Here is a 15298-nt window from a genome sequence, read left to right as displayed (position 1 = left end):
TGCCTAGCACAAACAGAAGTTGATGCTTAAAGCATCTAAGTGATGCTCTAACACAAAAAACCATTAGTGTTGGGTCTGATGAGTTGTTACAATGCATAGTTCAGACAACAGAAAAGGTAATTGGTTAAAATAGTAATTTCTTTTCTGTCTCATGTTTTCAACTTCCATTCAGAATGGCTGTGCCCTTTTCACATTCTGAAAATATAGTGAACTATACTTCAGAAAACCCTGTGAGTCTTAGGAACAAATCTGTAACAAAAATACTATAATATTCATTAGATATCTGCAAGAACATGGTTTCTCAGTTTTCTAAATAGGCTTCAGTCATTATGGCCTGAGAGGAAACAGCCCTATACCTTTTTCTGAAAGTTTGCCTCTGAAAGTACTGTCTAGTTGCCCAGGGTGTCTGATGGCAAGGGTGATAAGCTGCCACAGGAAACATCCTGTAAACATTCCAGTTAGATAGACTTTCTTGGGACAATGAATTCCAAGTGGGCCAATTGAAAGATGAAAATGTGAATGTCCTGATCTCATGCAAGGTACAGGCAAGAGCGCTACATTGCTGAAACCTCTAGAATGAGGAAAGACCTTATCACCCCAAGTGGAAGACAGTAAGAACTTTACTTTTCAGCACAATTATGTAAACCGGATGCTTTTAAGCCCTGATTTCCTCTGGATAATCATGGAGCAGCTGTTGCTAAACAAGGTGTCTCATTATAGAAACTGTTTTTAAAAAATTGTACTAATTATTTTTGAGATACAGCCCAGAACTCGAGGTTTGTGTTTTAACACTTGAAACCAAACAAATTGGGATTTGATTACATGAACTATCACAGGAGTGACCTATTCAAGCTACATTGCTCTGATTAAACAGCAGATATGCTCAAAGTACGTAATTTCTTATGAAGGTTTCAGGACTCAAAAAACTATTTCTGATTTTGGCTGTGTCCCAGTTTGAGACAAATTTGGAGGAAACCTTCGAAATGAACGTATCCTCTAATAGAAGGCAGATTTCAGCAGCCCCTCCCCCACCAGGTTCAGAAAGAAATTCCTAGGAGGAAAGTGAAAAAAACCTATTTATTTAACAAGCAGAGTGCATGCAGGCACCAAAGAAAAAGAATGAATAATGTCAAATAATAAAACCTCTCACTGTGGAGAAAACCTGAGTCCTTTCTGTGGGTGTGGCTTTGCTCTCTCTGGAGCTGGGCTGCAGCTTGGCACCCCCTGCCTCCCTGGGCCGTGGTGTAGGGCCTCCTGGTGATGTTCTGGTGTTGCTGAACAGTCCAGAAGAAAAGAAGAAGAAGCCAAACTCCCAGGGAAAAAACTTTCTTGCCTCAGCTAGCAGGCTAACTAAAAAGCAAAGAATTTTAACTCTCCGTCTCTCTCCTGAGAAACAGATCTGAAAACTGGGTAAAAGCACGAAGGTGCTTCCTCAGTTCCGCAGCTGTAAGAACACAGGGGAGCGTATGTGTCCTTGAGCACAAAATCGTCCTGAAGAATTCACTTGGCTTCTTCTCTCCCCCTCTCCTGGACCCAGCTTAAAGACACAGGAAGGCACAGGATTCATGTCTGGCATAGAGCAGGTTATAGGGGACACAGCATCATAAAGTCACCCCAGGACAGGCTGATAAGAATCTAGAGTACTTCATCTCTGTAGCACATTGCAAATTTCACCTCTATTAAAAATCCATGGTAAATCTTTACAGTTAGTTTTACAGGAACCCTGGGAGACATTGCATACTCAAAAGACGTTCGAATCCTTTCCTCTGGGTTCTGGTAATGAATGCACAGAACTGAAAACTCAGACATTTCAGATGATCATGTCACAAAGTCAGCACATTGTCAGAAAAGGAGAAAAACCTTAAGAATATGAAAGCCCTTGCATACCAAACTTAACACCTCAGATCGAACCATAAATAGATTTTCAATGATGTTAATTGTTTCAGGAAGGAGAAAACCCATCTTCTCATTAACGCTTAATTTTTATGTTCTAAAATACAAAGAAAAGTAATAAAGGTCAATCTAGAGAACACATTCAGGGACAAATTATGTTGCTAGTTTTTCAGTCAAGAAGCAATAGGGAAATTCAGTGAAATAACAGAGATACAGTCAAAGGTAAATTTGACCTTGTAAATAGAATAGAGCCATTTGCAAAGATATTTTGAACAAATTCATTCAGCTGAAGCTCAGTGAAATAAAAGCTACCATAGCATTCAATACAGAACACTTATTGTAACAATTGTAAGTAAAAAAAAGTACTTTTTATGTACATATTTACGATGCTTTTAACAGGGTTTTTATTGTTTTGGTCAGTGCTCTATTGTGACTCTGATCAGACATCTCTCACACTGAACGATGATGTAAGTTATTTTGATTTTGCCTTTTTAATATCTATATGATGATCTCATGTCTACCCAATCTTCCATGATTTAACATAATCTGACACTTTTTACAGAATTGTATACTCTGTATCACTTCATAATTTATTACCTGTATAAACACTCAAAATACAGGAAAAGAAAAGAAAAGAAAAGAAAAGAAAAGAAAAGAAAAGAAAAGAAAAGAAAAGAAAAGAAAAGAAAAGAAAAGAAAAGAAAAGAAAAGAAAAGAAAAGAAAAGACATGTGAAAAAACAACCAATAGTTTGCTACCACCTAATTGTTCTGAAATTCATAGAAATTCAGTTTTCTGAAATGTGTTTTTCATTATTTGAACAAATTGCAGTTCACTTGCATGAAATATCTTGAAACAAAAAAAAAAAATTATAAAAATCAGTGTTGTGACAGTCATTAGCTTAGTAAGCAAAAGGCAGTATATTCAATATTAGAATGAGGAATGAAGTTCAGGTTTCAGAGATCTGTTCTATATTACAAATTACTATATTACAAATGAGCTATGGGAGAAACTATAAAACTAGTACAATAGCAATAGTGAGGGTTAATTCAAGTTTATGAAGAGCTTTTCAATCTAAGTATAGGTTAGTAAAGGAAAAAGAAACTCTAAAACCCAAAATATTCTTACGGTTACAATCAGAATTGCAACCATGCAAGCTGATGCAATGTTAAGCCATAAATACATACACACACAACTCCACCCATAAAAAGTCCAGCCTAATTATTGGTTTATGAACAAGAAAATTGAGATTAAAATCATTTATAATATTGAGGTAATATTTCTAATACCTACCACAGAAACAGCATACAGAAACACAGGAACCATAGTTTTATTAGGATTTTTTTCCAAAAAATAGTTATTTTCATAATGACTAATCTAGAGTAAATAAAAAAACACCCAAAACAATCTCCTAGACCTAAATAGCTGTCTATGAAAAAAGAAACAAAGGATACTCAATGTATGCTTTTCATTTTGACTGTGGAAAAACAAAGGCCAAAAGGACATAAAAGAATGCAAGTTTCAGTTATTCAGCCAAATGCCGTATGGTGAAGATAAAACATTTTGTTTAGTAAGGTTTTTGGGTTTGCTTATACAAACTTCAGATGCTTCAGATCTGTTTTACACTTTCAAAGTACTAAAGTTCAAAAAGGCTTGCACCCAAAGGTCGTATCACAGAAACACAGCAGAATGTAAATACTTGTGTAATGGATGCTTGGTTACACTGGGGTCATGCAGAGCTGGTTCTAGAAAACACACCCATATTGCTACACCAGTAGCACTGGAGACAAGAATACTGCAGGACTAAACCCATTCTTGCTGAAAGAGCCACAACACCTCCCCATTGGTCTGAGACAATTTGCCATTTGTTGTAGCTAATTTGTAAAAAGACAGTTGATGATGCAGTACGAGTATTGGAAAAAGTCTCCTAGATCAAGTAGACTTAGTCCTTACAAAACCAACTCATTTTGGTTTTAGACCTGAGGAGGCCTGGTTGTCACTAGGTAGTGAGAGAGTTCTGCATAATAGTGGAAAATTTTTGCTTCAGATTTTATGGTCACAAGCAGAAAATCTTTCAATTATGATCACCACAATCGTCACCACTGGAAAGACTGTACACTAAATTTCCCTCATTTTCTCTAAAAAAGGAGAGAATAAAGAAACTCAGCAATGTTTAGGTGCAGTTCTCCCAGACAAATTCTGGAAACTGTCTCTTTCAAGACTCAAAGGACTCTGGACATAAATTAAGAAATACAGGCTCTGCCTAGCTAGGTTCAAACATGACTATTTGATAAGAAATGCCAAAAAATATGAAATAAAGAATAGATTTTTTAAAATTTAAATATATGCTCAAGTCTCCATAAAGGCATGACCTCCATCAAAGAACACAAAATGAACAGCTAGAAAAGAACAAATTTTTTGTTTACTAGAAGAGTTTACCACACTGGTCAAAAGTAAGATAAAACTTGAAGTGAGATTTTTTTTCCTGTGCTTGTTTATATGATGAAGGTCATGTTATTTTAAGGAATGTCAACCCTTCATTAGATGTAGCAGAGTATGAATTCTGCTGAGGAAATCTGAGTTCTGGTTAATTCTTTTTGTCGACCTGTTGTCTCACTGAGGAAGTGATTTGTAGCAAAATCAATAGACAATTACAAATATGTAGGACTGTCAGATTATCTTGGCCATTTAGGCTGCTCTTGTAGACCCACAAGACAAAACCACCAAAATTCAGAGGGAAAAGATTGAAATATCTCAGTTTATAACTGGTATGGAATGGAAGTCAGGTAACCTTTAAAAAAAAAGGTTTCTCTGTTGGGTGAAAACTAATCAAGTCATCATGCTAGCTTTAAAGTCATCCAGTTTCAGCAAACACCTTTGATCTATTTCAGTGTTCTGTTACTAATCTACTGCTGACGAAGAAATATGCAAAATGCAGAAATGACAATGAACAACAGAACCTTGTCATACCTAGACACAGACACATTACAGACTACAGGTCATGGGAAAAGTCAGTTCTCAATCTCATAATACATAAAATAATTAATTCTAAGGGAAAAAAACCCTAATGCTTTCTGCTTACCTGATATGGAACAATACTCCCATGAGCAGTACCCCAGCGTTTTGCTTCAATTTTGCAATTAAGGTAATTAGCTGCTACATGAGTGAGACATGCAACCTGAAAATGGAAAAAAAGTATAGTATTGAGGAAAGCTGAAACTTCACTGACAACTTCTCTGAGATTTCTTTCTATGTGCTTCAGACACATAAGTTCACAAATTTATGTCACAAAAGTATCCTTTAGTTATTATATGTTTTGCATACTTGTTACTATGAGAAAAACTCAAGCTACAGCTATATCACAGAAGTGCTCATTTAAGTACAACTCAATAAACTCAAAAATTAATACATTCCCCATAACACCAGTAATGCTGGACACGTGTAGCATTAAACTACCCTGAGAGATAAGAGTCACCCTAAATATTTTGCAGAATGGTTAGCAGCAGAAGTGTCTTGTCTGAAGCCTAGTGGGAAGCATGATGGATTTGTGGGAGAGAACTCACCATTTCCTGAACCTCATTTCCATGCTTAAATCACAAAGACTTTTTCTCAGTTACAAGATTATCTTTTTGTTTTCTCCTATGCTTCTCATTTTACATGTCCAAGCTATGAAAAATATTTCTGAATTCTTCAGCTCCCCACATGTTCTGTAATATTAATTAAGTGGTGGGCCTTGATAAATCACCTGTCATTAGAAGATAAGGAGAGATTTAGCAAGTTATTAGTCAGACAGAACTGGAAAAATATTAACTTTGAGGAAAATACAGCATGCTAACTTAGGAACCAGAATGTAAGAGTCTTAATATATATTTTGTAAGTATGATTATATCTTAGCAAAAAGAACATTTGTGATGCAGTAATGCATGGAAATCAGTGGTTCTGTTATAATCTATGGCAGATTCTTTATTCTTAGTTCTTTGAGATAATACACTGTGTGACAGTATCTGAAGCCAAGTAACACCAATATAACAAGTGTTATATTACCATGGAAGGTTATCACTACTTCATCAGACACAAGACTTTTCTTTTATTCTGTTAACTAGCTGCACCAGTAAGATGCAAGTGCTTGCCTAAACAGTAGACCATGTGAACATTTTTTTCCAAAAATATTATTTTCTCCATATTTCACCCATTAGATGGAAGAAATTTGCTTTGATGATCAAAGAGTGTATACTATTTTGTACCTACTAATCAGACTAATCTACAACAAAACACGCAATTAATTTAGAGTCCACCATTCATATTCCAATATGTGAATTATATCAGAATTCCCAGGAAACAAAAGTAATTTCATTTTCTTCTTCTTTCTCCATATATTGTGAAAAGACAATGTGAATGTGTCACTGTAACATTTAAAGAAAATATTTAACTGTAAATCATGGATGCAGTGATTTAGTACAGCAGGAAACCTAAGAAAATATACAGCAAATAAGAGTCTAACTAACTGACAAAAATGATATTTGTATATACTAACTACAAATAAAATTCCTTATTCCTGAGTACTGTTGTAAAGCATTTTGTAGCTGGATTTCAGCTCCAGCTTTCTATAGCCCAGTGTCACTTAATTTGGCTAAAATATTGAATCACGTCTGTCCTTTGGTCCCCAGGAAAATCTCAGCAGTTAAGGAAATGGAACTAGGAGTATGTAGAAAGAACTTTTTTTCCCTAGTTTGCAACTTCCCTCAGCAATATAGAATGAAACACACCGTGATTAGAGAGAGAGAGTTAATGAGTTACAAGAGTGTGTCATTTATTAGTAACACATAGCCTTGACCCATCATTCCTGCCATTTTTCAGTTTGGGGTCACACTCACAACCACCCCAAATGGCTCTGCAGTGATGATGAAATATTATTCATTAGATATTCTTCTGTATTTGTATGCAACACTACACAGCTGCCACACTACACACAAATTTCACCGACAGGTGAGATGCATCCATTACAACCAGCTTTTACTTCTAAAGACCATGAATATACATTTAACTTTCCCCATTTTCTGTACAGGAAATGCTATATCAAACTTAACCCTGGGAAGGACACAGTGAATTAAAACCTAGTGAGACAGAAATCCCAAAATATTGATATTGAATGTAATCAAGCCAAGATTTCATTCCATCCATTTGTTTCTACATTTTATGCTATAGAAATAGGGGTTGGAGTTTCATAAGCAAAATTCTTCACAAAAAACTTTTATCCCTAAAAATATATCTTCCTAACACAGTGTAGCAAATTGCTTCAGCTTCCCTGATAAGAAGAATGTAGTATTTTCAGTAATAGAAAAAACCACACATCTAGATTTCTCCAAAGCACTTGTTCACAGTACACTAGGGAAAAAGGGATTAAAACATAATGCTTGCTAGATATTGAAATTTCACCACTAAGGCATCTGCTTCTGACTTGTTTCAGTAGAAAGAGACTGAAAAAGCCAGGGAAGTCAGAGCTTAGTAAAGATGGCAATGTTGGAACTAACAGTTGCGCAGACTGTATCAAGGTCTCAGTTCAACTTGCTACTTAGTATGAAGAATAATTCCATTTCAGTCAATGTACTGATCACTTGCTTGAATGCATATGCCTATGTAACCTACGAAACTGGTTTGCTTATTACTGTTTTTTCAACAAATCATGAAGGTAAAAAGCTTTTGGCTTTCTTTGACTTCCTTCTCTGATTTAGGTACCTTATTCATAGACAAATTAGCCAGACAAAATGAATTACTAGCAGTAACCGTAGTATCATCACCAAACAAATAAACTTATATAGGTTACATCAAAGTAAATACATCAGTGTTTTGTGTTTTGTGTAAAAATACACAGTTGAGTGAACTCTGTGGCCTTTTGCCACATTCATAATAACTCTCTGATGAGTTCAGCAAACTTAGAAGATGATTCTGTTTCTACTGTCCCATGAAACTGTCATAGACTTCCCAGGACTACCACGCTTTTCCCTTTCCTCTCTTCCTGGCTCAGTTCATTCTCTTTAGTTTCTCTGAAGATTTAATCCCCCTAAAAAGGCACTGTGCAAAAAACTTTTTGGCATATACACTTTATGTCATTAATAAAGAACACAAAGAATTTATTTACCTATATCTTACAGCTGTTAAGCAAACTGCTGAACTATTGGCAAAAAAAAGATATCCCAAATGAACATTTTACAGACATTATATCCCTTAGAAAAAAAATGTTTGTAACAATGTAAATAGATTTCTCCAAATTCCCCTGTAATTCAAGACACAGGACCTCATTGCTAGAGACACTTCTTGCAGTAGAAATATCTGTAATAAAATAAATCTCTCAAACTGGAGTTTGGGTACATCCATATGACATATTCAGCTAAGTAGTTTTAAATCTATATTTTAAACTGCTTTCCTGAAACCTTATAGACCCATTTCTTTTCTCCTTTAATTAAGAAATAATCCTTAAAAGTAACCTTTGAACTTGTAACATTAAAGCAGATATAATACAATGATACAGACATCTCTGTATTCATTTGCTTGTAGAGACAGATCTATGCACTGTAAATATGTATTATCAAATATCTACAGATAAGCATTTCTTTATTTCACATCATTAAAGGGAACACACATTTCAACATTCCTTTCTAATATTACTGTTGATGGCCAAATCCCATATTTGTGTTACAGACATACTTAGAACAAAAAGAGAGCTGCATTAAGGTCTGAAAAGTTATGCTCAGATTATGACAGAATCAGGCAGATGGGAAACAAGATATTAAAAGCCACAAGGTCAGCAGACAAAGAAAAGAGACAGAATTTCAAAAGATTTTTTTCAAGAGAGCACATCAAACATAATTTATTACAATGAAGTCGCTGAGTCAATCAATCATTCACATGCAATTTCAACAAGTGTATATGAATAACAAAAGAAGACAGGTAACTGGAAAGAGGAGAAAATAACATTTTAATTATATTCTTTTTTTCTTCTCCCTCCAATTTTGTGTCTGCTATCCTGCCACATGTATTAACAATGCTTTGACTCTAAGCCAAGTTAATTTATTTCTGTCTCGTTCTTTGTTTCCTTTTTCTTAAAGCAGGCGTGTAGACTCTTACGAACTTTGAGACTCAAGCAATTTACAATGGCATAGGTAACTTATTTTATGCCATACTACAGAAGTAATAACACAGTTATTAATTTACAGCTTTGTAGGAAAAATCATTCTAGAAAATTCCATTGCCTTCTGTTGTGCAGAGGCCAATAATCTTCCACTTACACCTTTTCCATACTTCTGGTGACATGTTAAAAAAATCTTTACATGAGAAAAATGTGAACATAAGATCAAAATCCACATTTGGTGCCCAGTAAAAAAGCTCTCTTAAAATCATGGATCCTATGCTAGTATTTACCTAATGACTGATTTTACTGGTTTATGTTTTCCCTTTTCCATGCTGCAATAAATATTTTGATACTGCAAACATTTAAGTTTGACTAATTTTACTTTTGCAATTATTCCCTGTTGCCCTTATTGAAGCTGCTTCCATGGACATGTGCATGAAGTGACTCAGCTCTTGCTCCTTGAGCCATTTTTGCCTTATCCAAAAAAACCCAAAAATCCACATCAAAACCCAAAACTCCTATCTCTACAAGGAAACCCCCACTCTTCCAGATAATTATGCAATTCCTAAACATTGACCCAACTGTTTCAGGATGTGGCACTGTACCACAGTGAACAATGGTGTTCTATCTGTTTTTTGACAGGGAATTGTGTTTCAAACTCCTGCAAGAATGAACTGGGCAGCAGGAACCACAGTCTTGTGCAGAGGCAAGAGAGCTGCCACAACTCAAGGCAGCCCATCACACAGGGTCCAGCAGGAAACCACAGCATTCCCAGGAGCTCTCAACAAACATCACCTTATTCAGGCTTGTAAGGGCCACCCATCTAGCCCGAAGCCGAGAGATCTGCAGAAGCTAAAAATCAGTTCAACAGTGACATACACCTCTAGGCAGGGCAGACATTCCCACCTACAAATACACAGCAAAGCCACTGCCCACAAAGGAGAAAGATTTTACTACTTCATCAGTGTCCCTACATCAAGGCAGCAGGTCTGGCCTGCAAATTTAACTAAAAAAAGTAAGACTACTATCACATAGGCCAAGGCTTACTATTAAAGACAATTTCAGAAGAATGTCTGTGGTCATGTTATGAACACTGTGCTCCAGCTAAAAAGTGTTTTCTACTCAGTGACACCAGTTTCTTTTAATGCAAACCTCCAGGAAATTATCATGAATTCACCCTTCACAAAAGAAAACTCCTGGCACTGAAGTATCAGTAAATGGCATAATCCTAGCCACAAGTACAATCTTGTTAAGATATAACCAAATCTTTAATGACAAATAACTACAATTTTAAAACAGGTCTCCTATAGTTTTAGTGCCTTCCAACCAGACACAGGCAGGTACCCAAATCCGCGCCAGCAAAGACATGCAGCATGGGGGATTTGCTGATTCGAGTTAGCCACCTGACCAATAGCACACAGCAAATCACAGTCACACAGAAGATGTGCTAGGAGATGTTAATTGAAACAATAAAAAAACACAAACCATGCAATAAGAAAATAAAACGTAATGTATTTGAAAACCTTACCTAGAACATGAATTCTCAGAGGTTAAGATAGATAACAAGAGCAAAACAGACTTTAAGGTACACAGTTGTGTGAATGCTTTTTTTGCCTGAAAATGATGGCTGATAACACCTTTTGCTTTATTAAAAAAAAGTTTAGACTACATAAATAGAGAAACTGAGGCATCTTCAAAAACACAATGCATTTGCATCACAGAGAACTGCTACGTTCAGTGAAATGCAACTGATCTACGAATTATTTTTCATGAGATATTTAGAGCTTATAAAACACCAGAATGAATGCTTCTGTGCTTCCCGCAGCATGGAGATCTGCTCCTGATTAAGATACAATTAGTATTAACAATAGCAAAGATTGATACAACTAACAGATGTAGGACTTGTAATTTCAAAAGTATGTACTATTCAGCACACAGTTTCAAGAGTAAGTACACATTAAATGGATTCCTATCTCTCCTCAGTCCCCAATTAAACTGGCAAACAAACAAACAAAAAATAAACTTCTACACACTCAGATGAATTTTAGGCGGAGGATCAGAAATAAAAATCGTGACCATTGAAGCTATTAGACAGCACTAGCATTAAAGAGGAAAAGGAAACAAACAAAAAAATTCTTTTAAATGAACCCCAGTTGAAGAAAGACACATTCTAAATGGAAGAAAAAATTTCATTTTCTTGATTGCAATAAAATACTAGGTTGTTTTTTTCTGAAAATCACTGAAAAATCTTGTTTCAGCTTCATAATTACACAGGAATATCTCTAAGGAACCTCTTACTTAAAAAAAAAAAAAAACTACTAAGGAGAATATTAGCACTAAAAATACAAAGAACTCCAAAGTTAGTCTGTATACCCTGTGCAAAATTCAAAAACTGAAGGCACTGGGTTTCTCAGGAAGAAAATAAATAAATAAATTTAAAAGCCTATCAGTGTGTTTTCCCATAACATGATCCTGGAAACAGATGAATCATTTTAAAAGTAACTTTGAAAACAATCCCTTTTCTTTTCCATCACAAGGATAATTCAGCCAAAACAGTTAAAACTTTGGCAGTGTTCTAACAAATGAAATCATACGTCAATAACAGACATATAAGACAACTTTAGCCATAAACTTCTACAATTATTCCCTTAAGACTTTATTCTCTCTTGTCATGATTTAGCATAGTTTGGGATTTTAGTAAAGAGAGCTTCAGCCACAGAAGTGATTCTCTTGCAAAGAGGTGCTTACAGCTTCCTCTATGACCCAACAGAACCAATCAACTGGTTAGTTTGAATATTGGCAACTTTTTTAAGCCACTTAAGAAGCTTGACACTCCTCTGTGACCCACATTTAAGAACCAACAAGCCCTGGGAAAGCTTTCTCTTGCTTCCGGCTTTTGGACAGGTAACTGGGGACTCGTGGTGCTTCTGCCGCTGGACACCCGGCGCGGCCCACTCAGTGCGGGCTGGGCTGGCTGGAAGGTGGCCGCCCCCAGCGCTGTGTGGGCCTGTTCCACCCGCAGCCCTGGTCCATGCAGGCGGCCCTGCAGGGTGGCTTGGCCAGGCCGGCCGCCCCCTCCAGTGCGGCCAAAAATTCATCTCAGGCCATCGCTCAGCAAAGATAAGCGATAAGCGAATTCCAGCTGCGGGGCCCAGGGGAGATTAACCCTTTTAGTGCTATAAGATTCCTCCAGAGCAGATGAAGCCTGCAGACATCAATCCCCTCCCAAGTCAAAGGAAAGGGAAAGGTGAAGGCATGTGAAGAAAACACCATAAAGACACCAAAGTCAGTGAAGAAGGAAGAGCTGAAATCCCGAAAGAGGAGAAAGAGGAGATGCTTCAAGTCTAGAAGCTGAAATTCTGTTGTAAAGCTATGGTGATGGACTATGATACATCAGAGTACCCATTGTAATTTCATGAAGCATGGGGGGTGGAGTGTTCAAACTGCAATTGTGAGCAAAAGTACTTGTGCTGAAATAAGCAAATGTTGAAGTAGCTGTGATTTGATGAGAAGCTTGAACAGAGAGAGATGAAAGTGATGAAGACCCTTGCTCCCAGGGGAGGAGGAGGGCCTCTGTTCCTGGAGCTGAAGATGCTCCCAGAGATAGGTGAAGAGAACCTTTGTTTCTGAACAGCTTAATCTTAAAATGGTATCTCATTAGCTCAAGATTGGACCCTCAAAAACAGTTGTGGGGAAAGCTGTAAGTTGAGCGAAGGGTCTTTCACATGCAAGCAGAGAACCAACCCGGGCAGCTGTCATGCTGTGACATTGAAGCCATGAGAGAATTGTTTCTTGTGGAGATGTCTCCATGAGCATGAGCAAGAGAGACTCCTCTCCCTAAGTGAACTGGAAAAGATTATTATAGAGGTGGTAAACCGAAAATCTCAAGGGTTGTCTTTTTACGTTGTCAGTGGGAGAAGGGAGAAAGGTGGGGTGAAGAGAAGTGTTCTGAAGGTTTAGTCTGACTTTTTTTTCTTTCTTTTAGATCTGTTAAACTTCTTTATATTCTTTTAAGTTTTGTGCCTGCTTTGCTTTCTCCTAATTCTTATCTCACAGAAGGAAAATAATTAATTAATGGATATTTTGAACCAAACCACTACACTTAATTGGTGTTTTTGCCTGGTTAAAGATTGAACTCGCTACATCTCTGAAGAAAGACTATATATGCATTGAAATATTAAATGCATTGTGTTCTGTACTTCATACAGCTTTACTAAGTCCAGGCAAAATTCAACTTACAAAAAGTTTATTCTGCTACATTGTATACAGGTTCCTCTAACACTATAACACATTTTGTGTCTTGATTTTCTAGAGCTGAATTATAGTGAAGATAAGGTTGAGTACTCAAGGGTAAGAATCAAGGCCAACAGGGCAGACATCAACCAACCAGGATAAAAAGCAGATGGACTATTCTATGAGCAGCTGCGAGTAGTCTCACAATTGCCATCCCTTGTTCCCATGAGGGACTTCAACATACTAAATAGATGTCTTGAAAATACAACACAACAAAGAGGAAATAGTCTAGGAGGTCTCTGGAGTGTATGGAAGATGACTTCCTGATGCACTTGGTGAGAGCCAACTAGGGAAAGGGTCCTCTGGACCTGTTGTTTGTGAACAGAGAAGGACTTCTGTGTGGGGGTGGAAGGCTGTCTTGAGCATAGCAATCATGAAATGATAGAATTTTTAATTCTTGCAGACAGAAGGAGAGGGCAGTCAGGAGAACTGTTACCTTGGAATTCCAGAGGGCAGACTTTGGCCTGTTTAGGAGACTGGTTGAGAGACTCCCTTGGGAAGAAGTCCTGTAGGACAAAGGAGTCTAGGAAGGCTGTATATTCTACAGGAAGGAGCACCTAAAGGTTCAGGCATAGGATCATCATGCCGCACATGCCTGACAGCCAGGGGATCAGGCCCAGCTAGTATAGATTTATGAAAGGCAGGTCCTACTTGACCAACCTGATCTTCTATGGCAAGGCAACTCACTTAGTGGATGAGGGAAAGGCTATGGATGTTATCTACCTGCACTTTAGTAAAGCCTTTGACATTTTCCCACAGCCTTGTGCTCATGGCTCAGATGGGCGTGCTCTTCACTGGAAAAAAAACTGGCTGGATGGCTGGGCCGAGAGAGTAGTGGTGAATGGCGCTACATCCAGCCGGTCACTAGTTCCCCAGGGCTCAGTATTTGGGCCAGTTCTGTTTAACACCTTAACAATACACTGGACAAGGTGACTGAGTCACCCTCAGTCAGTTTGCAGGTGACACCAAGTTGACCAGCAGTGATGATCTTCTGGAGGGCAGGAAGGCTTTGCAGCGATACCTGGACAGGCTGGATCAATGGGCCAAAGCTGCTGGCATGAGGTTCAACAAGAACTGATGGATCCTGCGCTTGGGCCAAAACAGCCCCAGGCAGCACTACAGGATGGGGGCACAATGGCTGGAAAGCTGTCCAGTGGAAGAGTAGCTGGGGGTGCTGGCCAATTGTGGCGGTGCAAGTGGCTCCAGCCACTGCCTCCTGAGGAGAATTCAGACAAGAAGCTGCAGTGGTCAGCAACCCAAGTTTAGTATATAACTTTGCAGTCACGGTGAGAACCCAAAATTCCTTTGTTCTGCTGTTTGCATGTTTTCCCCTGATTGGCTAAGGTTTTCCCCTCCCTGTTTTATGTATGAAGTTGTGCATATTCGTATCCCTTGTTTAATATGTATCAGTTCTAGAAAGTTCTTTGTTCCTCCACGCTCCATTGGATCCTTCCCTAAGTCCCTCCTATGTGTTGTCCCCCTTGGTTCCCTTGCTGTCAACCCCAACTGCTTGCGTTTACCCCACTGGCTGAGATCCCTTTCCCCACCTATTCTGTAGTCAGTATAAAATCCCTGGACCCTGTGAAAAATTGGGCTTTTCATCCCTGTCTTTCCACTGCAATAAGCCTGTGTGGAACACATACGGAGAGTCTCCTCTCTTTCTTCTTTGCCTTTGCCTTCGTGCCTTCATTCCAGCAACAGGAGGAAAGCTCCCTTGGGTGAGGAGCTCTACCCTTTCTTTTTGTGTATCTCAGCAGGGATTGCTGCCTTCCAAGAGTGGTTGCAGCTTTGACCTCCAGGCTTCCCTTTTTCAGCACACGAGGGGAAAACCCCCTTCACCTTATCCTAAGCTGCAAAAACTCCTTAGTTGACAGCAGCTGAACATGAGCCAGTGTGTGCCCAGGCAGCCAAGAAGGTCAATGGCATCCTGGCCTGTATCAAGAATAGTGTGGCCAGCAGGACCAGGGCAGTGCTTTATAATCAG

The 15298-nt window shown here is 38.1% G+C and overlaps 1 protein-coding gene across 5 annotated transcripts in view; it reads right to left on the bottom strand.

Annotated features, from left to right (window-relative positions):
* SUGCT (succinyl-CoA:glutarate-CoA transferase) overlaps window positions 1–15298 on the bottom strand; it is a 347805-nt gene that overhangs the window by 274821 nt on the left and 57686 nt on the right. For 4 of the 5 annotated variants that reach the window (XM_039571094.1, XM_039571099.1, XM_039571108.1 and 1 more), the window contains exon 9: window positions 4975–5070. The exons of the other annotated variant lie outside the window; for it this stretch is intronic. In XM_039571094.1, the coding sequence (XP_039427028.1) occupies window positions 4975–5070 (96 nt within the window). The remainder of the gene's footprint in view (window positions 1–4974; window positions 5071–15298) is intronic. 5 annotated transcript variants of the gene reach the window in all.

The sequence above is a fragment of the Corvus cornix genome, chromosome 2, assembly GCF_000738735.6.
Source record: "Corvus cornix cornix isolate S_Up_H32 chromosome 2, ASM73873v5, whole genome shotgun sequence".
Lineage (NCBI taxonomy): Eukaryota > Metazoa > Chordata > Aves > Passeriformes > Corvidae > Corvus > Corvus cornix.
This window is presented reverse-complemented; position numbering and strand designations above follow the sequence as displayed.